At 37.7% G+C, this 27,250-nt stretch overlaps 1 protein-coding gene across 1 annotated transcript in view; it reads left to right on the top strand.

The window, feature by feature from the left end:
• The window catches only part of L3MBTL3 (l(3)mbt-like 3 (Drosophila)), an 82,590-nt gene that overhangs the window by 48,504 nt on the left and 6,836 nt on the right, over positions 1–27,250 (top strand). Inside the window, exons 12-19 of the mRNA XM_009281532.2 lie at positions 80–156; positions 1,588–1,673; positions 4,059–4,169; positions 5,792–5,906; positions 9,190–9,292; positions 17,558–17,704; positions 19,125–19,289; positions 23,283–23,374. Coding sequence (XP_009279807.1) covers positions 80–156; positions 1,588–1,673; positions 4,059–4,169; positions 5,792–5,906; positions 9,190–9,292; positions 17,558–17,704; positions 19,125–19,289; positions 23,283–23,374 — 896 coding nt within the window. The remainder of the gene's footprint in view (positions 1–79; positions 157–1,587; positions 1,674–4,058; positions 4,170–5,791; positions 5,907–9,189; positions 9,293–17,557; positions 17,705–19,124; positions 19,290–23,282; positions 23,375–27,250) is intronic.

The following is a 27,250-nucleotide window of genomic DNA, read 5'->3' as shown; positions in this document are numbered from 1 at the left end:
GTATGTCTTGTTTTCTAAGCAGAATAGGATGTCTGAAGAACTGCATTATCAATCCCCTTTTTTCCTCCCCCTCCTCCAGGTGTGAGGCAGCTAGCCCACATATTCATCCTGTTGGGTGGTGTAAGGAACATAAAAGAACTCTCATCACCCCACCAGGTTTGTATCTTATTACACATCTGAAAGATTTTAGGAGGCTACAGTCAGCTAGCAGCATTAAAACTTACAATAAGCTTATTGTTACCTCTCCTGGATTTTTCTTTCTGTAATTAAAAATTGGTATTTGGGGAGTTCTAAATTTTTTTACTGAACATAATATATTGAAAGTAGAAGTACAGTAGACATTAGGTGTTAAGTATGCACATGTATGCTGCTTTAGTAAAAAGACATCTGTCCATGAAAGATACCCCTTGGAATCTGAACAAGTTTGTATTTTTGGCTGAATGTATTCACTTATTCTAAGACTCACATTGTGAAAATGCTGATAAAACAAATACCAGGTGTGTGAGATTGTTGGATAGGAAAAACATCTTCATGTGAACTAAATATGCAAGGGTTGATGAGAAAATTGCCTTATGTGATCAAGGAATCAAACTTGTAAGGGCTCTTTGGAAGGGAGGAAAACACAATGAGAGAGATGATACAGAAGAATGAAAGCATATTCATTAGTACAAAATATAAGATGACCACTGTATTTCAGGACTGTTGTGTATAGCTGGATGATCTAAATGCCCTGTTGCAGAAACTGCCATCTGTGGTCTGAGAACATGGAAAATTTTAATTGGTTAAAACAAACTTTGACAGAAATTCTAATAGCCAGCAATCTTGAAAAGTCGTAAGCAATCTGTCTGTCAGGAGGTTAATTACAGCCTATTACTCAGTGAAATCCCTTTTAAAATAAATCAGAATTGGTTTTGTTCTGTTCTAGATTATGAATCATAATGGTTAAACTTCAAGTTAAACTTCTAGTGCAGATTAAAGGCAAAGGACAGGACTGCCTTTTCTTTAAGAGCAAAGCTGTCTTTGTGTTTCTTGCATAAAGTGTTTGTAGACATGATGCTTTCTCAGAAAGGCAACATCTTCTTTGATGATGTCTGTAAATTATTCATACAGTAAATGTCCAGGCCATTTTTTTAGGAATTTAGTTAAAACAAACTCACTAAAAGAATAGCGAGTAGTCAGGTGTGAGGTGTGCTCTGCTGTGGTACAAAGCTATCACTGATTAGATTGTATTTGCCAGTAAATTACTGTTTATAAAATACAGGATTAGGCTTATAATACTTGAATGAATTTCTTGAATTAAGTGGACAGATTTTTCCAGTCCACATTATGTATATTCTTGTATCCAAAGCAATTGTGACTTTTTTCTGCTAGCTACTCAGTATTGTGTGTGAGAAGATGTTGGGTTTTTTAACCTACATGGTGAATGTGTCAGAGACAATTTAGAATAGCCTTTCTTGTAATTATTTTATAAATCTGCAGCATAAATTAGAACAGTATTATAAAAGTGTTAGGCAATCTGTAAATTAGACATCAATTTTGGTTTTTGCACTCCAGTGTTTAATTTTGCTCATATTTCTTCTGTGCCAGATTATCCACATGCTAAGCATTTTTCTTGGGAGAAGTATTTGGAAGAAACCAGTTCATTACCTGCACCTGCAAGGGCTTTTAAAGTGGTGAGAAAATGCTTATAATTGTCATTACCTCATTACCTGCACCTGCAAGGGCTTTTAAAGTGGTGAGAATATTTTTTTCATGCTTTTAAGTGCACATAATTAATTAGTTTAAGAAGAGAATAATATATGGTGCAGTTAATTAGTTGCATAATAGGTGGTTTATTTTTATGCAAGTTTGCAGTTCACTGTTAGAAATCAGATAATTGTTATTATAAAACACTATTACTTTATTATTTTAATCTTTATAAATGGGATTAAATGCTACAAAATATTACTAATGAATATAATTTGCTATGGAAATTACTGCCTAGTTATTAGAAATAATGAGATGGCTACTGAGTCATCATAACATATTTTGAACATATGTATTTCTATCCGTACATTTTAAATGGTGCAATAAATACAGTGGGAATGTAAAAATGATTGTAGGAGGTCAGTCTGGTTGCCTGTGTAGTCCATTGTCTCTGGCAGTAGCCAAAAGAGAGTTTGTATTTAATACCCTTCAGTAGACTTTTTCTTCTGCGAGCTTGTGACTAGGGTACATGGGGCAGCATCCACAGGCAGCTCCCCAGCTTAACTATGGTGTTTGTGGGCAACATCCTTTTCTTTTAGCTTTGTACTTGTTAGTTTCTTTCAGTGACGCCCGTCTTTCTTGAGCTCTTCGGATTTCAGTGAGGAAAGTGGACTGGTCAGTAGTGCAGAAAGGATTGCTGTTAGGAGCCAGCATCAGGTGGCTGGTAGCTCCCAGCCCCTTGTCTCACAGCGCGCTGAAGCTGGTTTGCCTCAGCTTTTCGGATTAGGGTTGCTAATTCTGAGTAACACTTTGCTAAGAGCTCGAGTAACGAAAGCAGAAATGTGGTGCTTATAGCAGTTCCTGGGGTCAGTAGATCACCAGAGTTTACTACTGACCTGCAGTTTATCACCCCAAAATGCGTTTGGCTTAATAACGTGTCTCAATCTTATGTTCTCGGCAAGAATACTCGGGAGTAAGGATTAGGAAGATATTTGGTTATATCTGAGAGGTACAGCCCATGGCAAAACAGTGGAGGGCTGTGACCTTGAGCTAAAAGCAAACATTTTCTTTTTCTCTCAGAGCATCCATGTTTTAATTGCTCCCCCTGGGGTTCAGGGAAGAGCCACCCCGCAGGGCTCGGCAGTGGGAATGCCCCACAGGGTCCTCCGGGCAGCAAGGTCTGTCTGGTTGTGTCTGCACCAGGAAACTGAAGAGGACGTGCCACAAGCGTGCAGGCATTGACAGCGTTAAATGGGGAGAGCGCTAGCTAGCCTGGCTCAACACTGTTCCAGAAACCATACTAGCAGAGAGCGGCTGGGGATGGTGTAGGTCCCCAAAGGTAGCTTAGACAAGGCCATCTGGCTTTGAGGATGGAGGGAAAGGAGAGCTTGACTGCGTGGGCATCAGCTGTGCTCTGTCTTCTGGTTTCACAGCCAGAGAAAATCACCTCCCTGCTTTGTGTACTAATATTATGGTAACCATATTAATGCTAATTGTGATAAACAATAAGAAAGCAGATTTAATGGGAATAAAATGGTGATTGTGTTGGAGGTTGGGTGAAGTCTTCCTAAGACAGTCACAGTATTGTGTATTGTATTATGGGAGAAAACAGAGTTCTTAAGCTGCAGCTGTGAGGAAAAAGCACCGATGTTCTGGAAGGTCTTAGAGGGACAGATATGTTATTTTCCTAGAAATCTAGAATAAAAAACATAACGTGTCTTGTGCCTGTGTTCCTTTAAAATGGAAAAAAAATCTTTGCTTTAGATTTCATGGCTATAGATGGCAAAGATAAAATCTGATACTCCTAACAAAGACACTTTTTTTGCCAAAATGATATTACAAAACAGGTATTTGGTCCTGTTTGTTCTGAGTGAGTATTTACTGTTATACCGTGGATTAGTTATGTTTTCAGTAGGAGACTGAAAAAGAGAGTTTGATTCACAAAGCGAAAACACATACTAAAAAACACAAATATGTTTCCTGTAGACAATTTCATAGACATTTCAGGCTGCTGGTATGTAATACTTCATTCAGTACTGCATTGAAACTGTTGGCCAAAATCTCTGGGAAGACTTTTGTAGAGAATTTAGGAAAAAACCCAACTGATTAAAATAAAGATCCCCACTTACTTGCTTGGATGGCTTGAACCCAGTCAATTCCAGGAGAACCTGGAATCCCAAAATAGTTACTTTATTTCTCTAGTTTAATAACGCTGGTTTGAATGATATTTTTGTGCTTGGATTTGTTGGAGGGGGAGGGCAGATTTGAGAAAATGAAAGCAGAAAGTTTTCTATGGATTTTATATACTTTACAATTGTGTGATATTTTTGCGGTTTTCTTCTGTTTCACATAATGCTGTTCTTCTTGTCTAGAAACCTTCTCATGGCTTTCAGAAAAACATGAAACTTGAAGTGGTTGACAAGAGAAATCCAGTATTTATCCGAGTAGCAACCATTGTAGATACTGATGACTATAGAATAAAAGTAAGTTTCTCTGTCTCACTGTACTATCTTGCTTGAGTGACTGATGAGTACTTTGTAAATCCAAAATCCTGTAGTTGTACAATTAAGCACAGGAAGAAATGACTTGCATTGCTGTGCCCTGCTAAGCTTTTGCTCCTCCTTTTCACTGATTAATATGCGTATAATTCCTTTGGAAGGGGTTGTTTTATTATCCTCTTAGTTACATTCGCTGACGTAGGTAATTAGAGAGCAGAGTTGAACATGTTGGAAAATTGCTTTGGGAATAGTTGATATAAGACAGTTGTCGATTCTATCAAGAAATGCGATGATTTAATATCAAGTGTCAAAGGGCTACTATGATGTTTGTATTAGGGCCCATAAAATATTTGCCCTGGGTTAATTGAATCGGTCTCTATAAACTTCCAGGGAGAGGAGAGAGATGTAAGTGAGGTATGAAAAAATAACCCTGATCTCTTGTGCCTGTCAGTGACTTTTGCAATTCTGAAGTTTATATTAATTATGGGCTTTAGGTTGGATTAATCTCAGATAATGTGTTTTTAAGAAATTGCAGTTTTCCAGAAGTTGTATACTTGAATTATTTTTCTTTCATTGTACAAAACCAGTTTACACTCTGAAGCATTTAACTGTTAGAAGGGCTAGCATATTCCAGATATCCAGTTAGATGGATATGAAGGATAGTTGTGTTTGCAGTTTGTACAGATTTATTAGGCATACCTGGTATTTCAAGCAGGATATGCAGCTGACATTTCATTTTGAATCTGAATTAACTGGTGGTAGGGAGTGATCAGAACTAGTATCTTCACATCTACACGTTTTCTATCTAAACTTTTAAGTTGGTCATGCAAAAAAACCCCCACGAAACAAAACAAAAAAAACCCTCTCCAGTCTAATTTATTAAAATGACAGGATTTGTAACTTTTAGGGTGGTAACTTGACTCTGTAGCATATGTTGAAAGAGCTCTGTTTGTATGTATCTGTGTGCATGTGCATCCACACATGCACGCATGAGAGATTGGAGCTATTTACTAGCACAAAGATCATGTAAGATTTGAAGATACTTAGCTTTCGCCTGAAAAAAACGCATGTATTGCTCATACTAGTGGTTTTCTGGAAAGTCACATACTTCGTTTTCTTTTCAGTTTCAACTCCTTATCCTGTATAGTCTGATTTTAGTAAAATTGTTACTTGTATGTTGGGGATTTTTGTTTTTTATGGATAAATGCCATTTTTTTAGTCCTTTGCTTTACTGCTATTCTTAAATCTTGTTCAAACAGGAGATTAAAAAATGTTTGGATTTTGGGGTTTTTTGAGAGAGAAAAAAGGCAGAAATTCATGCTTAATTTAAGGATTAATGTGAGAACTAAACTTGTCCTGCTTTATTCCTGGGATTTGAGCCTGGTGATGCAAGACATAATAAACAACCAAATGACACCTCTCTCTTTACTTCAGTGAGAGTATGTCTGGGTCCAGAATCTAACATACATGTATTTTCTGTGTAACGTCGATAGTTCTCTTAAAGTGACTTCTCTAATGGACATGTCATTTTTAGAGATTACTTAGGGAAACTGATTTTGTAGAGAATTTTATGATCTAAAATGCATTGTTCTCCTTTTTGCTTTTAGGTCCATTTTGATGGCTGGGATAGTATTTATGATTATTGGACTGATGTAGATAGCCCTGACATCCATCCTGCAGGCTGGTGTACAAAAACTGGACACCCTCTTCAGCCCCCACTTAGTAAGAGAAATCACATTGTAATGTAATGATGTTAAGAGGCACATGTACCGTGCTATCTTTTTCCCTGCCAGCACTGTCCGAGGAAGAGTAGCAACTAGGATATGCAAAATAATGTAAATGTGACATTTAGTGCAAAATCAACAGTCAGTAATTAATCACTTTTTAGTAGATAGCTTTATTGACCCTTACTGTAATGGAAATACAATGTTTCTCTGTATGCATAAGAACCACAGTCAAAACCTGAAGTAATGATAAAGATCTGTTGCGTAAAATCCTGGCCTTCCCGAAGCCAGTGACGAAACTGCTGTGGCACTCAGTAGGGATAGGTTATCACTCTTAAAATCTTCTGTCCACATCCTCTTGAAGGTTAGTGTGCTTTTTGGCTCAAAGGAGTCCAGACTACGCTGAGAAGGCACTCCTTTCAAATGCCGGGGCAAATCTTCAAAACCAGCTAAATTCCTTTTCTTCAGCTGAGCAAAGAGGGGCTAATGGTGCCCACATTGAAGATAAAGCTAACAGAAGCATGGTACCGATAATAATGCTGTATTTACCGGCTTGCCCTCTGGGGATTTTGTTTTACTTGTTGAAGAAGTGGGAGGTCTGTCATAAATAAGACTGAAAGTTGCAGGGAGAAGAGGCTTTTGTGGTAAAGATATGCCTGCCTATGCCATTGTGTTTCTGGATAATGGTAGTGAAATCACTTTAGCCAAACTTTGAACAGATGATTTTTAATTGAGTGCTCTTCTCTGGGATTCTTTTATATTGTGACTCTCAGGTATGGTTTGCACAAGTGCTGAGTGTTCACAGCTGTAACTGAGATCAGAAAGAGCTGTGCTTGGAAAGTAAGAAATGCTGAGCAATGCCAAGTACTCTGAAAAAATTAAATGTAAAATAACTGGGAGAAGGCACATACAGATTGTGTGAATGTGTTACCTGAAAATCTCAGTACCTCAATTCAGCGTCTCTAAAATGTCAAGAAGAAATGTTTCCTATCAAGAGCGTGATCAGAGTATATTCATTAGTTTTCTGAGCACTGCAGTGGTACAGTGATGACTGCCTGTTAGGAAGTTAATCATTCTGCCTTCAAAGCAGAGTCTGAATAGAGTGCCATAAGTGCCAAAGCACGAAGTGAATAATGAGGAGAAGATAGGATGCTGCGTATCTGCTTCTTAATCTGATATGTGCATCCAGCGTACTGAATGAAGGAATAATCCAGTGGGGAAAAAGTAGTCTGTGGCCACATAAATAAAAATTTTATCATATGGCAAAAGAGCTGAATAAGGTTGCAACATTTCTATTGCCTAAGATTGGGAAAAAAAATAAATCTTAGCCTAGGTGGGAGTATAAAATATGTAAGTTCATTTTGTTGGAGACATTAAAAGAAACAAAATTCAGATGCCCATCACATACAACACGTCATCTCCTCTAGGTGGTGGTGTAGGAGGCACCGTTCATCTCTTTTAGGATGTGGCTGGTGGAAGTGACTTTTTGATACTAGTTAAGCTATAAAACCAAAGATGGACAATGGGACAGGAAGGAAAGTGACCGTCCATTAAATAGAAAAAGAATAATTAACTGCACAAATACTACTAAAATAGGATGATTACTGAATAATATATTCTTCCAACAGTATGGCTTTGTATTATTACCGTAGAATGTGGTATAGAATATAGACTATTATAAAAATACTAATATTGTTTCCAAGTAAGTTAAAGTGCATTTCAAGTTTTATGAAAGGGTTTCAGAAGGAGGGAAGAAAATATTTTGCAAGACAAAATATTTTTTCCTCCGTCAGTAAGATAGTCCTTTTAATGATGTGATTCAGATCCCTGTCTTTAACACCAGAAGCTTTGTGTGAACGCTGCGCGATATTAGCAATAGTAGTCTAGAGCAGTCCTCATAATGGTCTTACGCTCCCACTATTTATGTATTCATAGTGTTTTCTCTTAAGATGTAGTGAAGTTGTCATGATGGATTATGACCTTTTTGATAGCAGTTAGGGAATTAAGAACTATGTATTGGTGTTGATTTTAATACCGTTTCACAGTGACGCAAGCAGCAGCTTCTTGCATGAATGTGGACAGCCAGTTGCAGCTCTTTTAAATTACATTTTTAGAGAGTTTGAATTTTTTAAGTGAAGAGAGAACATTTGTAGGGAGCTAGTTTTTGCAAAACCAGAGCATCAGTGAAGCAGGGCTTCCCTTTACAAAAGTGTCCCTATTATTAACTCTTCCTCTCAGTCCACTAACTTGTTACGTTATAGGCATCAATTTTGCATAAAGGTAAAAAAGATTAAATTCTCTGTTCTCTCATCCATCGCACCATTTTAAAGCCTATAGAAGTCTTTGGACTTCAGTGTAGTCATAGTGTTGTAACGTTAGCATAGTTGGAACATTTGTTAAAAAATGCTTTTGGACTGTCCTAATTATACATAATAATTCTCCGCCTTTCATTATCCATCTGTGAGCTAGAATCTATCTTTCATGTAGGAAAATTTATTTAAATAAACCTTTTTATGTCAGTATTGTTATCTGTAGGGGGAGATACAAGTTCATGTACTTTTCAAGTAAAACCAGTACTAGAGAGACAGTGCACGTTTGCAGATGTGCAGCAGGTGTTCTCAGTTTCATATACTGGAGTAAGTCTGTCTCTCACTTGCTATAAAGCTATGGGTTATATCCTATGTTTGCTTGAGTGTCAAAGCTAGTTTTGACAGCTACAGGCTTTAATGTCTCTGCAGGCGTCATTGTTACAGGTTGATGAAAATCAGATAGACACATAAATTTAGACAAGTAAAAATGTCAAAAATCTCCTGATGGCTTGTTCTTTTTACTAGTATTTTCAGCCTTTGTTTTCATGTCTTGTTCACTGGAAAACTTGAGCTAAAAGTACCCATTAAGAACAGATCCCTGTCTTCAGGAATAGCAGGGTAACTTACTTTGTCTGTGCTCTTGCAAAACAACCAGGTTCCAGCTACATGTAGTTAATAGGAGAGAAATTTGAAGTCATACAGTTCCTCCAAGATTTGCGTTCTTTATATAGATGTAGCTTTCCTGTAGAGATTTACTCACACAGAATGAAATTATTTCTCCAGTGGATTAGGTTGTTTGAATCTCCATCATGCTTTTGCAGAATGCATTTTTAAAGTACTTTAAAGTTAAGTTTTGTTTATTTATTTCTTATTCATGTTTACTGTGATACTCTGGTATTCCTGCATATTTGTATAACTTTTAAAGATTAGATACTTTTTTTTATCTCAGATGTAATTTCCTCTGACATGCAGGTCCCTTGGAATTGGTGGAAGCTTTAGAGAATGGAGGGTGTCCCACAGCAGGATGTAAAGGAGTTGGGCACATTAAAAGAGCAAGACATATTGGCCATCATAGGTATGTGCTATGAAACTGTAATTTTATTCTTTCAACTGAGTGATGTGTGCACATGGGGTTTTTTTGATTGTTGTTCACAAGAAAATGGATCCAAGCTGGAAAAAATAGGAAATCTTGTAAACCTAAATATGCAATGATTTCAGTTGCCATGGTGAGCATGCTGAAATAAACATCAGCAATCTGTAACTTCATTTCACCAGGGTGTGCCAAGATAAGATTTGTCAAATATCATTTTTTGTCACAATTGATAGATTGAGTTACTCTGTATTTTGTTCCTATGAGGATTCCTTGGTTTGCCGTTCAGATTACAAAATGTTACAGACAGATACGTATAAAGCAATAACTTTTGAACCTTTTGAAATATGAGGCCACTAATCAATCTGTAACTTCATTTCACCAGGGTGTGCCAAGATAAGATTTGTCAAATATCATTTTTTGTCACAATTGATAGATTGAGTTACTCTGTATTTTGTTCCTATGAGGATTCCTTGGTTTGCCGTTCAGATTACAAAATGTTACAGACAGATACGTATAAAGCAATAACTTTTGAACCTTTTGAAATATGAGGCCACTAATTTGATTATGGCTTGGATGTTTTTGTTCTGCTTGGTTGGTAGGGGTGAGGATTTGCTTGTTGGCTTGGAAAAATGCTAAGAAGGAAATTTCAGTTGAAGTATTCCTGAATGACAGCCTGAACAACTTGCTGTTCATACCTAGTGTTTCTAAAGATGTTTTTGTGGAACACCTTCTGAAATATAATACAGAAATGTGGACATCCCAAGCTGTCCTAGAGGAAAGCTGACATAGGGAGAGCAGTAGCATGGGAGGATGGGATGGGGGACAGAGAAGAGAGACAATGACAGAGTAAATGGGAAACACTTACTAAGTCAAAATGTTACTATTTTTAAAATACTTACAGTATGAGGTGAATCCTGAATATTTCAGTAAGGGATATACAGCTAATGTAACATGTTAAGTTGAAAATTAAGTATCATAAATACCATCCTATTACCTTTTTGCAAATCAGAGCTTCCAGAAGTTTTCTTGGAATTTTTCCATTACACAGTCATACAATCCTCGAATGTCATATCACTTTGTGCTTTCTGCTCTCACATGGTTAGAGGATTGCTCTTTGGTTATTTGTCTATTCATGTTTTTTAAGTATATTATTAAACTACCATGATCCAAGAGTTAGCTCTGCAATCTTTCCATGGTTTTTGTGAAAGAATTGCGTCCTGTTGACTAGAATTATGCTACAAGGTTTTGATGGCGTATCAGCACTGGTTGAAGTCCCGACTCATCCCTAACAAAGATACCTGCCAGCAAAACTCACTGTGTTGTTACATGTTTAGTGTGCAAAAGGTATCTTTTGCTGCAAGAAGTTCTTTCCTATCTACAGCAGAGTCATTGTGTTTGTGGTGTTAGGAGGCAGAAGAACTCCTGATGCTAGTACAAGCTTTATCTCCAGGAAGGGACGTGGCTAGATGAGCTCCAGTGACAAAACCTGTTGCAGTATGAACTGTGGTGGTGTTGTTACGACACAGTATGCCGCATTGCTGTCTTTCAGACTATTCTCACCCTTTTCCTTTTGTCTTTTTCTGTCCATGTTCTTTTTCTGTGGTTCATTTTTTTTCAGGTTTTTCTACCTTCCCTTTTGTAAAGCTTTGTTGCACTCAATCAGTAGGATAACTCCTTAAACAGTCAAGTTAGTACTTAAGAGGTTACCATCCTTCAGTTAGCATATGGTAACCTACTGCATTCGTGTTCTTAGTCCACTGCAAAATGTGAAGTAAACTAGACTTGCCTAAAAAGCTTCCTGGCTGCTTAGCTGAAACCAATTTTATTTCATATTTCAGTAGACTGAGTCTTGTATGATTTATTAATGCACCTGATCTATAAGGCAATAAATTCCAATTCCTTACTATGTGCTATCTCAGTTACTTAGAATCAGGTGAACATACCCATGCTTAGCCCAAGGCTGAAACTTTAAAAAAAAAAAAGAAAAGAAACTCTGAGTGTGTCAGAAAAGTTTTTAATTCATGATCTCTCTAAATAAATGTTCACACTAAAACTTCTAATGCTTCACAGGGAAGGGATGAGTAAGAGCTGTATGTCTAGTTAGTTCATGTAGCCTTTGCTTTTATAACTAGATTTTCCATGGTATTTAAAGTTGTTACACTTACTGGTCCTGAATATTAAGAAAAGAAATAAACTCGTGGCAATCTATTGTGTGTTATTTTTACTATGGTCTTAGCAATCCTATTATTTGCACATTAGTTGATAGTTCTAGGGGATAAAAATGTAACCAAAGAGATTTTGTTGATCATAAGACAGGTATTTGCTGTTTCATAGCAAATAAATTAGCACCATTAAGTATCTTAGTCACTAACTGTATTGGTTTGCCCTCTGTGCTAATATTGTCACTTTTTTCTTGAGCATTTCTGAGGAAAATAATGAGATTTGTTATTTATCTGGAGTCCACAGACTTGAGGGTCCAGGTCACCCCTAACGTTGTACCATCACTTTTTTCCTGAATTAACAAAGACATTTTGAAATTGGTATAATTATCCACGTCAGGTAGCAGTCCCTTGGCTCTTTTATCTTGGCAACCTTGAAATGTATTTAACCATGCTTATCTTTTTTTTTCATGATGAGGTACAATGTCTATCTACAGCATGAATGCCTGTGTGCAGAAAAGATGATAATTTAAAATGCTAAGTAGTTCTGAAATGATTTTGAGAGCTTGTTCCTTAGGAAGCAGATGAAAGCCTCGGTGATTAATTATGTAGTGGGGTTAAAGCATTTACTTTTTGGAAAAGTTGATGTTAATAAGGACTTGGTATCTATCACCAGTTTATCTAGGGTTTTGTGCTGCGCAGCTGAAACTGAGACTGCTGTGTAAGTTGGTAGCATTACGCAGATCACCTGCATGTTTATGATTGTGATTTGTATGCTCTCTGATGTTGAATGCATGCAATAATTTTCAAGTTCAAGGAGTAATGCAAAGTGGTCAGTTGTAAACAGGTCATTAGTGTTTTGGGTCAACTCTCCATGAATAAAGATTTTTACCAGAAACTTTACATGCGTTATGTGTAAACTGAAGTGAACTGAATGTGCCGTGGTGGAGGCTGTGTTGTAAGAGAACCGCAGTGCAGAAACGCAGGAAACCTCAGCTCAGCAGGATGTCGCATCTATTCGTTCAGTGTCTGTTGAAGTGATTCTCATCTGATTTTGATGCCAGTCTCAAGTTTCATTCTATCTTCTATGTAAGGTCATTGGCCCCAGCCAAATCCGTTATAAGCTACTCTTGAGTCGGGTTTAGACTGTTGAAGCAGCTTTCTCGTAAAAAAGAATGCTTTGATGATAAACATGCGTTGTAAATTGTGAAAGAGAACATTTGTATCACTTGTTTCCAGACTACTTAAAAATATTTTCATAAAGTCAGCTAAAGTAAAGACATCACTTAACAAAAATCCAGCAGAAAAAAAAGAGTACATCCCCCTGATGTTGTCAGGACCTTTTTGCTGGAGGTTTCTTGCTGATCACATCTCACTACCAGCAGATGCGGTCATCTAGACATAGGCTGCTCTAGATAATGTCTAAGCCATCAGTTAGTCCAAGCTATTTGTTTAACCCATCAAGGAAGATAGTTTCAGCAAATCTGTGTGAATGTTCCTGGAGCTGCCATACAACCTCATCCTTGGCAGTGCTTGGCAATAACCTGCACCTGAAAGGCAATGAGGAGCTGGGGTTGGTAACATTCCCAACCAGTACCTAAACCAGGAGACCTGCCTGTGGCTTCACACAGGTTTGCAAAATATTCCAAGCAGTCATAAAGACTAATAATCTATATTAAAAAATACTTTAGTATTAATGTTCTTTTACTAAACAGAGTACCATCTTACTCCTCTTGTTTAGGTTAAGAGAGAATCCTGGCTTATGTTCCCTTCTGATATTAGGTGTAGCTGAGGCCGAGTAATCCAATTGGATTCAGAATTGTGCTTCAGAAACCTTGCATACTACTAGAAGATAGGAGCATCTCCAGATGTCTGGAGAAGACCAAGGTCCGTGCCCACCCACTAGTAGCCCAGTTTTATCCTACTATCCTTGAACTTTAGAGAAAAAAGATAGTGTGTAACCCTACCTAGAGCTATATCTTGAGAGTGACAGAAGAGCAGTTGCAAAATAACCACAAATGGGATATGCTACCTCAACACTTCTGTTCCATCGGACAGTTCTGGAGAGGGCTGATTATGTAAAACATCTGTTGACTTGAAAATCCCAGGGCTGTGATCCTGGGAATTCTTCAGAATGGTATACAAGAAGTAGTGATTGGTGCATTGGGTTTTTCCTTTATTGATCTTTCCTGATTCGATAAAAACAGAAGCTTATTTTAATGCTTAGTTTTTACTCAGCCTATGCAGGACTCTGGAAACAGTGGCTCCCTTTCCTCAGAAAACTGTGTTACCAACACGTGTATTGCCAGCCACTCTGCTGCCATTTCAGTAGGATGCAAAGTGTACTGCAGATAGCTAATTGCTGTGCTATGTTGATCCTTCAAGGTTTAGAGATGGCTGATTACTCTCCTGTGCGGGGGGGTCAGGTGGTATTAACGTGAATATTTGTTTACTGAAGCCTGCTGAAGCAGCTCAGATGATAATTGAGTGGACTGGTTTCAAAGCTGTGAAGCAGTGCTGGAGGGTGTACAGCCCTGTCAGATGTATAGCAGAGGTTTCAAATTGAATACCTGCTGCTGCTTCTGCTTCTTGCCATTCTCCCTGTGCCTCTGGCAGACCTTGGTACCCCAAGTCAAGGACATCTGATCATTTTGGAAACTGCCTTCTGAACTTCTGCTGTTTTCAAAATAGTGTGCTAAGGCAAACTGCAAGCTGGAGCAGAAATCCAGGTTTAAGTTGACAGAAGAGTTAAAAATCCTAATTTAATATTAAATAACCTAACATCTAGACTTCTGAGCCCTTGAGTTGTCTCTAAAACTTACAGATTCTGATTACAGAATCAAATACTTCTATTATGTAGGAATAAGAAGATTAATTTTTTATTCTTTGTAGTAGACAAGTTAAACTGAACTGAAGGCTGGAGGCATTGACATTTAGGAGGATTTACTGATTGATCCATGTAACTCACACACAGGTTCATTCATGGCGTGTTTTGTTGAAACAAAGCTAACAGTGGAAACCATGAGGGTTCTTTTTGTTGCCCCAAGTAGTAGTGACGTCAAAGGACTATCAAGGAGTTTTTAAAAAATTACACAGCAACTCGAGTGATTAATTGCAGAGAAAAACTCAACTGTATTAAGCATCATTAATATTATAACTATTAAGCATCATTAATATTATAACTATTGTTGACTGAAATTGTCATTCAACTTTTGTTTTTCCAGAAAATACTAAAGGAAAAGGCAGTATATAAACAGGCAAGTTCTAATGAAGGACTGAATTTTGAGGCTTTTTCTTGTTTTTTAATTTAAAACATATTACTGGTGGTGTTGGTAAACAGAAGACCTGCTGGAGATGAAATTGTATTGTCAGATTTCATTGTGGTGTAAGGCTTGCTTAATACTACACAATTGAAGTTAAATACCACATTGGTAGCGTTTAGTGTTTCCTTGAGACAACCCTCTAACCGCTTAAGAACACTAAGCCTCAAAGCATTCTTGTGAGCATAGGAAGCCAAAAGAAGATTACATGCTTTGCCTTCTAGCAATGGCAGAATTGAGATTAACCAATATATTCCGGAGTTTCTGATAACTGTGTTTCATCACAATGGTATGAGTTTGTCACAGCAAGAACTTAAATCCCACTAGCATTGGCTCCTTAAAACCTTCTTCTGAATAGAAGCCTGTATCTTTCATCTTGTAGTTCATTTGAAAGGGAAAAAAGACGTCATTGTGATAGATGCAGCAGTATAAAGAACTGAGAATATAAAACAACTTCCCCTCTTTCCCAGTGTTCCTGTTTTCTTCCCCATATTTCAGTTAATGTTTTTTTGTTCTTTTAAGACATCTGGCAGAGGCTAGTCCTAAGACAGACAAAACCAGTAGGTTGAGAAATAAATGTAAGTAGAGGTATATAAATAAATCTAAAAATGCCAAATTCTGCTTAAGAGAAATTAGAAATAAAAGGTAAATGCTCCAAGTTAATTTTTTATTCGTATATTCTGTTCCATGTCTTTAAAACAATTTCATTAACAAAAAAGTACCCTATTTCAAGTGTAGTGCTTTAGAGTCCAGCCACCCATTTGGCTATATCTTAATTCGGCTGTGTAAACTCCTGGTATGAAGGGTCTCACGGTAAAAAACTTCAGTGCCTGTGTCTCAGAGAAGGTGCTGGGACTACCACCCAGTTCCTCAGAAGAAGGCAAAGATAACTGTTCTGTGCTTCATTAGGTCACCTGGGGATACGGCTGCATGTCCCTTGAAAACACTGTACAGGCTGTTGTGGAACAACATCAGCTTGGAGTGGCCTTAAACAGGGATCTCATCTCGATTAGAAAAGCAGAAATTGTATTCTACTGGCATGTTTTTTCCTCCATAATTCAAGTTCAGCACAGCTATACAAGGATTTAAAAAACCAAAAGGTTGATACTGTCTTGTTTTCAAATGAACCAACTGAAAAAATCAGACATGCCGTTGGACTCCTGTCTTGATAGCCCCAGCAAGGACTGACTGACTTGGCCTGTGTAGCCTTAAGGAATTTTCTCCTTTTATGCTAGTGCTGAGAGAAATGTAAATTTCCACCAACTTTTTGTTTATGTTGGTGAGACCAAAATTAGATCACCAGTATTGGTCCAACCTCGTGATAGGAGTTGATTCATACTCACTCTGAATCCAAAGCTCCATCGGTAAAGGAAAAGGAGAATGTACAGCGTATTTTGAATAAAAGGCCTATACTCACTCTGAATCCAAAGCTCCATCGGTAAAGGAAAAGGAGAATGTACAGCGTATTTTATAAAAGGCCTTTTTTTTTTTTATGCTATGCTTTGTAAAACGAACATGATAATGAAAGCTGTTGTTTTTCTGTTTATTTTTTGTAATTTGGAGGTGGCAGGGCATATGGCTGGGAAGGTAGACTTGTTTATATTAGACAGTTCTGTTTGGAAATCATGCATGTAACAATCAGTGAAACAAATAAAACATTGCAGTGGTTTATGGAAAGGCAGGTAGTTATATTCTTGAAAAGAAAATAAACAAAATCACAGGACATGGATTTTTTACATTTTTCCATTATAGAGGTCCTTGTAATAATACAGGTGAGTAGGAAAGCGTAATTTCAGATTATAGTTAGTGTCATCGCTCGTGAGCCACAAATAGAGCATGTTTAGTACAGCCTCTCCTATATCTTAAATAGAGATTTGAAAACTTGAGCATGTTGTTATTCACTGTTGTGGCATATATACCTTTCAGAGTTTAGGATATTATCTTTGAAGTGTGAGTATGTAGCCTGACTACTCTGTTGAACACTGCAGAGCATTCTTCTAAAGACAAAATCCTAGTTCAGCCCCATGTGTTTTGTGTGGCAGTTCTTCCCTTTTCTACCTCCTGTGCAAATACAGGTTTTCTGACTTCGGGAGGTACGACTTTCACGTTTGTTAGAGTAATATTTACAAGTCATTATATCAATGCACAGTGTCAAATTCTCTCTTTCCCTAGCTGGAGTGCAGTGAAATAGGGAGTGCTGAATGATAGGAAAGACTGTGAAAATATCAGTCTTTTAATGGAATATCACAAAATGACATCTGCAAAGATGGGGCATTCGCTGCGGTAAGAGGATGTGCACCATTCCTCATATTGTGCCCTTGCCATGCAGCTTCTGTGTGGACATTACATAACAGAAATACCCTCCTTTGCAGAAAAAATAACCATGGGAATATGGCTTTATTTGGAGAGAGGTGGGAACAATCAAAGGCACCCTGTATTTTATGTATAAAATACCATTAAAGGTATGAGAGAGCAGGCTAAACATTCATCAAGCAATTTTCCAGAATGTATGCTGTAATATAAATTAATACCATTTGTGTTACATAAGTTGCTTTCAAAAGGAAATGCAAAAAGCTTTCAGGTTGAGGTTTTTAATTGGTGGATTTATTAACATTTTAAAGTATGACTACTTACTGCATTTTTTTCTAATCTTTATATTAATTGATTGCATCTGCTTCTAGAAAATTGGTCTCTGACGTCATTTCATTTGAACTGAGTGAAGTCAGTAAAGTGAGAATAAGGAGGCATTTCTCTTCTTCAACTTCTAGTGCAGTCAGCTGCCCGTATTCAGAGATGAACTTGAACAAAGAAAGCCTCTTACCTGACCGGTTGAGTGGGGAGATGCCTGCAGCCAGTCCTGTCCCCAGAAACAGAAAAGTGGAAGCAAGTGAAAGATCCACCTCTCCTGTTATCAAGTAATTACGATTGAAGTGATGTCCATGACTAACAGCAGTACTTTATTTCAGTGTTCTGCAACGTAGTTTGTAGTCGTGTAATGGCTGAATGGTTTCAGAAGGGCCTGCCTCTTTATCTACATTTTCATTTACAGGGAAGAAATGGTTTCATCACTGCTCATCGAAAAGGTCACCGAGCTGTCAAAGACTGATACTGATTTTACTGTGTATGATTTAACAAGAGTTTGGGTTTCATCTTCAGTGTAACTATCTAGACTACTGAGTGGTTAGTAAATTCCAAATCCATTGGAATTTAAAATGGATTGTTTGCCAGTTGGTTTCACTTAAGAAAATTATTCATTTGTGTTTCTTTTGTTTGCTGGGGTGGTGTTACTGACGTGACTGTAAACTAATGTTGCTCTCTGAAGAATAGCCACTATAAATTCTGTCATTATTGTGGGAGTGGGGAATCAAATTACTGGGAGTGAGTTTTGCAAGAATGATGCTAAAGTCTGTAGCTGAAGCTTCTAGCAGAAGCACTGAGAAAAACCAAAGGGATGTGATACCAAGATGATGATTTTCAGATTATTATTTTCTGTCAGAAGTTGTGGACAACTAACTCCTGTCCTTGTTTTGGGCTGTGGGGATACATAGAGAATTTAAGAAGGAAAGGAAAAGAAGAGAAGCTTTCCATTCTTTTCAAGGGCTACATTAACATAAATGTGAAAATGTGAATGTTTGTAGTGAAGATTTCCAGTTCCCACTGTAATGACCACGTATTTTCAATAGATGATATTTTAAATGACATTCTCGGAAACAGTTTCAGCTTCATGCTTTAAAAACCAAAATAGCAGCTGTCAGAGAGCTGCCTGGTTTGATTGTTCTTATAGATGTAGGGTTGTAGAAATCTGAAGTGACTGAATTACCCTCTGACAGGTAGCCTGGGTACCGTCCCAGTGAAGCTAGTAACAGTTTGAGCAGTGTGGCAGGGACTGTGTGAAGTGCTACTTTTTTCATTGTCCCAATTAAGAGACTGCATAACGTTTTTAAAGGGTCCTGGCTGCACAGCGGTATATCATGGAAGGGAGAGAAGGCGTAGGAGGAAAATGATACCTCAAAGTTTACTTGTGTAACAAATATTTGTAGTGGATAGCTTATTATCAAAAATAGCATTAGGCAAATTCTGTTCCTGTTGAATTGCCTAAACATTTTACCTTTGATTTCACGGGGAAGAGAGTTCTGTATTGTGATTTCTGAAGATCCCAGGTATACAATTTTGTTGGCGGCAAGTAAAAAACTTCCGTGTATTTCTTACGACAAGCAAACAAAAACCTTGTGTATCTTAAATTACACTAATGACTCTTTACCCATAGAGAAAATAGGTTGAACAACAACTCGGCTGCTTGCAGTTTTAAACATTTTGTTAATTTGTTTTAAACAGTGACAGAAAATGCCCCAGCCCTGGTCACGTAGGTATCAAATCTTCAGCTCACAATCGATCATCTGGGAGAACTGTACCAGAAACAACTAAGCAGGAAGATGCAGAAAGTAAATCTCCTTGCAAGAAGCCCCTGTTATATGATGTGAAAGAAAAGAAGGCACCTGGGTAACTATCAGTTCCTTTCAAAGTACGGGTTGTTTGGAGTCGGTCAGTTTACAATGCAACTTACCGGCCAATGCAGTACAGTGATTTGTCTGTGGAACTCTTGGAAGCAGTGGGGAAGGAGGTGGAAGTTCTTCAGCTGTCTTTGTATTAGAAATAGGGGGGAAGGGAGGTTCACAGTGTATTTAAGAAATAAGAAATTTATTTATATATATTTATACTCTCTCCTCAGAGAGTAAAGGAAAAATACTACAAGACAAATTATTGGAAGTTGAGATCCTTCTTCTCTACCTCTGTGTACAGATATGTTATTATATATGTACAAATATGTACATACATTTAAAAATGAAAAGTAATTCCTTAACTCTCAGGATTTGGAGTATCTTTTTGACAGAAAACGACATGAGATAGTTTCCGAGCTTGCACTGGAAAATAATATTTATGCTATAAAAAGGCTATCTTTGAAACTCAAAAGATAGAATTCAGTGTTTTCATGCGGATATGTGAGGCAATAGGGTTCACTACATTTTTAATTAGTTACAGTATCAGTGCATTATTTTATTGGTTATTTTCATACAGAAATAGAAGACACCCTGGAACAAGAAGTGTCATTTGTTGTATATTTACATCAGCTATATTATCATGTGTTCATAATATATGAACTGTAAGTGTTAGCAATAATAGTGTCTTGAGAGACTTTAGAGAGTTAGTATTATACGGTAAATACCTCACAGTAAAGCTGATGATTGAAACGTAACTGTTTTATTAAGAATCAGTTGAATCCTCTGAAACTCCTCTGCAAGATTTTTTTTTTAAACTTTTTTTTCAAATTGGGTTAACTGAATCTGGCAGTGCTTTATGATTTCCCTTCCTTTTTCCACTAGATTTTTTTTTCTTTTCTGAACTATTATTAATTGTTTCCTTTATTGCAAAAACCTAGGCTAAATAAAAAATCTAATGTGTAGCTTTTTGCATCTTTTAAAATTGGTCAGCTTTTCTTTAGAACATTCTTTCACGTTATTTCAGTCAGGTGATATTGTTCAAGTTATGTTGAAAAAGATCTAGTAGGAGCATCAAGCAGTGTTGGTATAGTTTGCATACCACAAATAAACAGCATTCACTAGTCATACTCAAGTGAATTTAAACAGCAAAAAAAGACAGAAGACTGTTTCATGTGTAGTTTTGAAATAACCTGTGTTAAATAATAGTTGTCATTCATCACTTTAACCATAGCTGTAGTAAATGCATCTTTTTTTAGAAATAAACTTTGACTTTACAGACTATCTCTTAAAATCAATTGAAGTACAATTTTTTTCGTCTTTCTTTTTTTTTAGAGGGTGTTATCTTTAAGAAGACCTAAAATAACCAATACGTGTGCTATCTGTTCACTGTATTTAGTCATTTTCATTAAGATAACAACAGCCTCATGCCCACTTTGGGCTACCCAGAGGCTTTGCAGTTTGTATTTGAACTGTTTGAATACACTGATGACTATCTGCATTTTATCATCTAGCTTTCCACATTCTTTATGTATCCAGCATAGTCAGAGAGGACTTTTAGTTGAATAAACTTCCTTTGAAAAAGGCATGAAAAATAGCGTTCACAACATTAGGTATATATGAACTGCTAGAGTTATAAAATATTGAGCATCTGGTTATTGCAATACCCAGTGGATCTTTTTAGATGTGTATTCAAAGTACACATGCATAATTGAAGGCATAGATACGTATGCTTGTGTGCTCTTTAGCTGCTGAGCTTGTAGCGTGCATTTAATTGTTTGACTTCAGTACAGTTGTGTATACCTTCATATTCCAGGTAGTCTTTTGTTTCATAGAAGTCCTTGATTGAGGAACAAACCACATATGAAGCCAACCGTGAGATTTATTTTGCTGTGTTAAATCTAAGTGGTTCTCAGCTGATCTCCAGTTCCACTTACTCCCTGTCTTTCTTTCTTTTTTAACTAGTAAGAGGTATCTGTGCATGCAAACAATTATACTAGAAAATTTTGGTTTGCAAAAATATGTGTGTAAAAACTGCAGTCTGTCCCTCTGGAATGTTCCTGAGATTAAAATTCAAGATAAAAATTACATGCCTACAGCAGACTCAATTTTAATTTGAAAGTATCTTTATACTATCTTCAGAGTAGCAAAAGAATGTCACTGTAATAGGAATTCCACTCTGGAAATATTTACAGTGAAGGAAGGTGAACGCTCAGGCTTGGGAATCAAATGGTACTACCTCTTAAAAGAAAAGACAATTTATCTTCCAACCCCTTCCCCAAAACCTTCAATTCATGATACTATCTTGTATTTAACTAGTGAGATAAAATTTCTGGATGTATGTTGCTATGAAAATTGTCCTCAAGAAAATATGAAGATACATGTTTCCTCACAGGTTTTGGTGATCTCTCTTCCTTATGTTGAATTACAGTAATCATTTACTTTGGCTTTGGAATTAATTGCACTACTTTGTAGCATCTTACTTTAGAAGTTTTCTCTGTGTGTGGAGGTTAGGAAAGTAGTTTTTAAGTAAATAAATGCAGGTGATATTTCTGAGGAAGATACTGTGGAGAAGTCCTTTGTGGCACAAGAAGGCATGCCTGCTGTATGCATTCCACTGGCATTGCTTGTCATACCATTATTATTTGTGTCCTACCGTACTACAAAGGCTGGATTTTCCAATTTGTTGTGTTCATTTTGCACCATTAATAGTGTGTTAAATATATTTCTGATAATACCAGTGAACTTGCAGCTCCTAGCTGATTTATTCCCAAATGCTTACTTGTATTTAATAGTATAAATAGTATTTAATATTTAAATTGTATTTAATAGTATAAATGTAAACAATGGAATTAAACAGGTCTGTTTCTTCTGTGGATTTTTGTTTTGAGGTTAGCTAATCTTGATGTCTAACAAGGTGTTAGCTCTAGTTTGGCTTTTTATTTGTGTTTGGGACATTTGTAAAGGGGTTCTTGTTGACTGCTTCTCTGGTAGATAGTAAAGCAGGAGTTCATGTAGTGGGCTTTCTTGTAGTCTTGACTTTAAGTTAATCATTCTGTCTGGTGCCTATTTTTAGAAAATGTTCATTATGTACTTAGTATCTCTGAGAGCTCTGCATCTGTGATGGTTTAGTAAGAATTGGCCAAAGTGTTCTCAAGTCTTAAAAGCAGAAGGAAATAAATACACACATAATGTCAGCAAGTTCATATAAGCTTCATTTCTGTAAAAAACCAGGCTGGAAATACCTTCTGAAGGCAGAGTTTGCAGAGTTTCCCAGGGGCTGACTTCAAGATGCAAATACACCCACCCTCCTTTGAGAAGTTCTCTTATTTCCACTTCTCTTGCCCCATTTTTCTCAATAGCGGGAAGGCGTTCCCTCTTTGCAGGTGTTTGGGCTGGCAAAGCTGAGGGAGCAGCCACAGGCAGCAGGCAAAGAGCGGCTCTTTTAGCTGGATAAGAAGTAATGCAAAAACAGTAACAAAAGAATACAGGTATTTTCAGTGGGATCATTAACAGCTGCACAACAACGTGTCAGTATAGTACAGGAGTTGGGGTGGGGTGGAGATGGAGGTTGGGCAGAGAAAAAGGAGTAGATGTTGTTTCAGACAGCTCCAGAAAATGGCCTGGATAACCAGGAAGGCTTTGTAGGAGATGCAGCTATGTATGTGTTCTTCACTCTTCCCATCTTTTGCTGTGGACACATCCACTGCCTTCACTTGTATATTTTCCAGTTTCAGTTATGAAGTCAAGCGTGTTGCTACGATTTATGTAACCTTAGTTTACGCTACTCTTGAGCTTTCCTTGCGAAATGCATGTCAGTAGTCATGCCATCTGTGTAAGTCAGAAATTAGATCCTCTCATTTTTTTATTTTATGATGATACAACATCCTTTGTGTGGGAATCCTGATGTGTTAATAGCATTGTTAGCAAGGGATGTCATCATGCTTAGTGATTTTTATGATGTATTAATAAAAAATGAACATCTTATTTTCCTCAGTGGAGTACTACAAACAAAGGACTCCATAAAGAACAAAGAGTGTGAAGAAGAGGAGACAGAAAATAAGCTGCTCATTTCAAATGAAATTAAAGGTAAATTGGCAGTACTTCATTTGTTTCGTATTAAAGTCTGCAGAACTAAAGAAGTGTGATAGTCCTTGAAATTCTTCATGAAACTGCATTGCAACGTATTTTCCGCATTCACTATTTGTGTCCAAAAATTTCTTGACAGCAACACTTTTACCACTGTGTTTCTTTATCTTGTAATCATCAAAGGCTTTGCCAAGAACTTTATCGCAGTTGTAAAGATGAGTGCAAAATGAATACTGGTATAAAAAGTTTCATTTCAGGAACATTTTTCCACTGACTTTTAAAAATAGGTAGTTAAACCGGTCTGAGTTGTGAAGGTATAACGTTTACTTATTGCTTCAAAAGCGTATTGAAAGAAAGTTAAAGTATTTACACATAGAATCATAGAATCAGTAAGGTTGGAAAAGACCTAAGATCATTGAGTCCAACCATCGACCCAACACCACCATGCCCACTAAACCATGTGGGTTTATTTACATTACAGGCATAATGCAAAGTTAAGGTGACTTAACTCAACCCAACCTCAGTCTGTTGTGCAGTCTGATACTTTCCAGCAGCCCATATGCAGAACGGGCCCTTTCTTTTTCATGAGTGTTACAGAGGGATGGTTAAAATTTTTACTTCACTGAAAAACTGGAGACAGTCCAGTGGAGGGCCACCAAGATGATTAGGTGGTTGAAGGACTTGACATATGAAGAAAGGTTGAAGGAATTCGGGAAGGGAAGGCTTGGCAGAATCTAGTTACAGTCCTCCAGTAACTAAAAGGTAGTTATAGAGAAGATGGAGGTACCCTCTCCTCCAGGATGCATAGTGGTGGGGAAAAAAAGGAATAGGCACAAGTTGCTTCAGGGGAAATTCTGTCTGAATATAAGGAAGAAGCTTCTCACCATGAGAACAATTGGAATAGGCTGCCCAGAAAAGAGGTGTAATCCGCCTTGCTGGAAATATTTAGGACTTGGGTTGACAGGGCCCTGGATAACTTAGTCTAATGCCCTGCTTTTAACAGAAGGTTGCATCATACAGTTTCCAAAGGTCCCTTCCAACATGGACTTTTCTTTGGTTCAGTGCTTCTGTGTGGTTGTGTGTACTGCTGTGTCAAAACTCTTGGCTGTTCACTGATGCAGTTGGACAGATTGAGGTAGCTGTTCATTATTCATTTTTATCCTCATTGTTTAGAAAGAATACAGCACAAATCCAGAACGTCACAGTCTTACATTTGATAATTATTTTGCGTGTGTGAAACTTAGTATGTCGGGCTAGTTATTGGACTGAGTCAGTGCATTGTTTCAGTGCAGCTTTTGCTGCAATAATTTTATTAACTCATGCAAGTTCAATGAGAAGCTAAATGTCTTAATTTCATCATTTAATTCCCTAAAATTTTAGATTTTTTTCTTCAGCAATTTGTTGTGCAACACAAAATTTGTAAGGCTTTCATCAAAAATCTTGAGAGTAAGTAAGTGTGGTTCTTTAAGGGCTACATTTCTTACCTTTTAAGTGAGCTCATCCTTGTAAAACCCAAGAAATCCTTTGAGACTAGTAGAGCATTGCATAAAGATAAAATTAAGGTAGTGTTTTATTTTTAATTATTAACCTCTGATACATTTCTTAAAACATCATTTGTCTGCCAGCGCTTTTTAAATAGATCTAAGAGGCACTCTGAAGTGCGTGTGAAGTACGAAAGATTCCATCTATTAGAAAAGCTGTACAAAAGGTGTAAAAAAAATCCAGCTTGTTACGGTGTTTTGAAACATGATATAGTTCAGAATTCTGGAGAAAATGAAGCATTAAAAGAAGAATCTCTCTAAAGCAGATGAAAGAAAGAGGTTTTGGTCATTTGAAGTATTCTGTTTCAGCAGAATGGAAACACACTGTTTTGATGTTGACTTTGCGTTATATAGCACAGTACAAAAAATTTAAAATCAAATAGTTCGGAGCATTTTTAAATTGTCTGCGATTCTTTTTTTATTCTAACAAAACTGGCCTGATTTTGTGAAGCATTTGGGCAGAACTGACTATTTGGATACAAAGTTTCACCAACAAGCTCTGCTTACTAGGATACATTTCTGTGTAGGGCCTTGCATAATTAGATTTATAAAACTAGAACACTTGTCTTACATTATTGCTGAACAGTTATCCTTTTTACCTCCTTTTTATACACGTAATTTTGTGCCATTATTTGTTTAAATGTGCCCTAATACTTAATCTTTAGGATGAAAATGGATCATTGAGTTCTTGCTATCATAGTCATGGAAAGCTCAAGCTAAAATAATTGCAGTTGTGCAGACTTTTGTGGACTGTGACTGCTGGTACTTGTGCTTGTTGCCCTATTTTTTCTGCATGTCACTTACATTATTATTCTTCAACCTACTTTTGCCATACTCGCTTGACCAGTTCTCTAGTGATACTTTATAAAACATGTACTGCTATCTTCCCTTTTTTGGAGAAAGATTATCTGGAGCTAAAGAACTCCGCTGAAATCATGGCCCCTTCATACTAGCTTTTTTTAAGGACATAAATCCTGTGCTTAAAAACCTGCTACACGCTAGGAGCTAGAACATGCAGGAGGGAATGAGGAGTGTTAATGGTCTGTCGTTAATGCCAGAAAGTGTTTGCCATTTAGCTTCTTTGAAACATTAGGTTATGTTTTGTTGGAAGGTAACTCACTAAGAAGATAGAGATGAACTAAGGAAGTCATGGTTCAGGGAGAGGGATAACAAGGTGGCATTAAGTATGAAGAAGAATGTAGAGGCAGGCAGGCTGATGCTGAAGCAAAATGTCAGCAGAGAAGAACAGTGGTCAGGGTTAAAAGTGTGAACTTACTGCATCTGGCTCTGCTATCTCGCATGGGGTTGGCAAGCGGATTTTGTTTCTTCACTGACGTGGTTCAAGGAGCTCTTTGTGGCTCTGTGATGAAACTGGCTAACCCATGGTGCACCTCAAGCTACTGTTCTCCTAAATGTCCAAATTGAGACATAAATTGGAGTCTACCTAGACATAAATTGTGGTCTACCTGGACTTCAGTAAAGCCTTTGACACTGTTTCCCACAGCATTCTCCTAGAGAAGCTGGCGGCTCACGGCTTAGACAGGTGTACTCTGCGCTGGGTCAAAAACTGGCTGGACGGCCGGGCCCAGAGAGTTGTGGTGAATGGAGTTCAATCCAGTTGGCGGCCGGTCACGAGCGGTGTTCCCCAGGGCTCAGTACTGGGGCCGGTCTTGTTCAATATCTTTATCAATGATCTGGATGAGGGGATCGAGTGCACCCTCACTAAGTTTGCAGACGACACCAAGTTGGGTTTTTTTTTGGGCCCCTCACTACAAGAAGGACGTCGAGGTGCTGGAGCGTGTCCAGAGAAGGGCAACGAGGCTGGTGAGGGGTCTGGAGAACAAGTCTTATGAGGAGCGGCTGAGGGAACTGAGGCTGTTTAGGCTGGAGAAGAGGAGGCTGAGGGGAGACCTCATCGCTCTCTACAACTACCTGAAAGGAGGTTGTAGCGAGGTGGGTGTTGGTCTCTTCTCCCAAGTAACAAGCGATAGGACAAGAGGAAATGGCCTCAAGTTGCGCCAGGGGAGGTTTAGATTGGACATGAGGAAAAATGTCTTTACTGAAAGAGTGGTTAAACATTGGAACAGGCTGCCCAGGGAAGTGGTGGAGTCCCCATCCCTGGAGGTATTTAAAAGACGTGTAGATGAGGCGCTTAGGGACATGGTTTAGTGGGCATGGTGGTGTTGGGTTGACGGTTGGACTCGATGATCTTAGAGGTCCTTTCCAACCTTAATGATTCTATGGTTCTATGATTCTATGATTTTCTCTGGCCCACACAGATTACCTCTCTGGAAAGCAGGGCCTGCAGAGCGAGGGTAGGGAGAGCTTTCCGATG

The sequence above is a fragment of the Aptenodytes forsteri genome, unplaced genomic scaffold, assembly GCF_000699145.1.
Source record: "Aptenodytes forsteri isolate BGI_AS27 unplaced genomic scaffold, ASM69914v1 Scaffold82, whole genome shotgun sequence".
Lineage (NCBI taxonomy): Eukaryota > Metazoa > Chordata > Aves > Sphenisciformes > Spheniscidae > Aptenodytes > Aptenodytes forsteri.
Note: the sequence above shows the minus strand (reverse complement) of the source record. Positions and strands in the feature narration are given on the sequence as shown.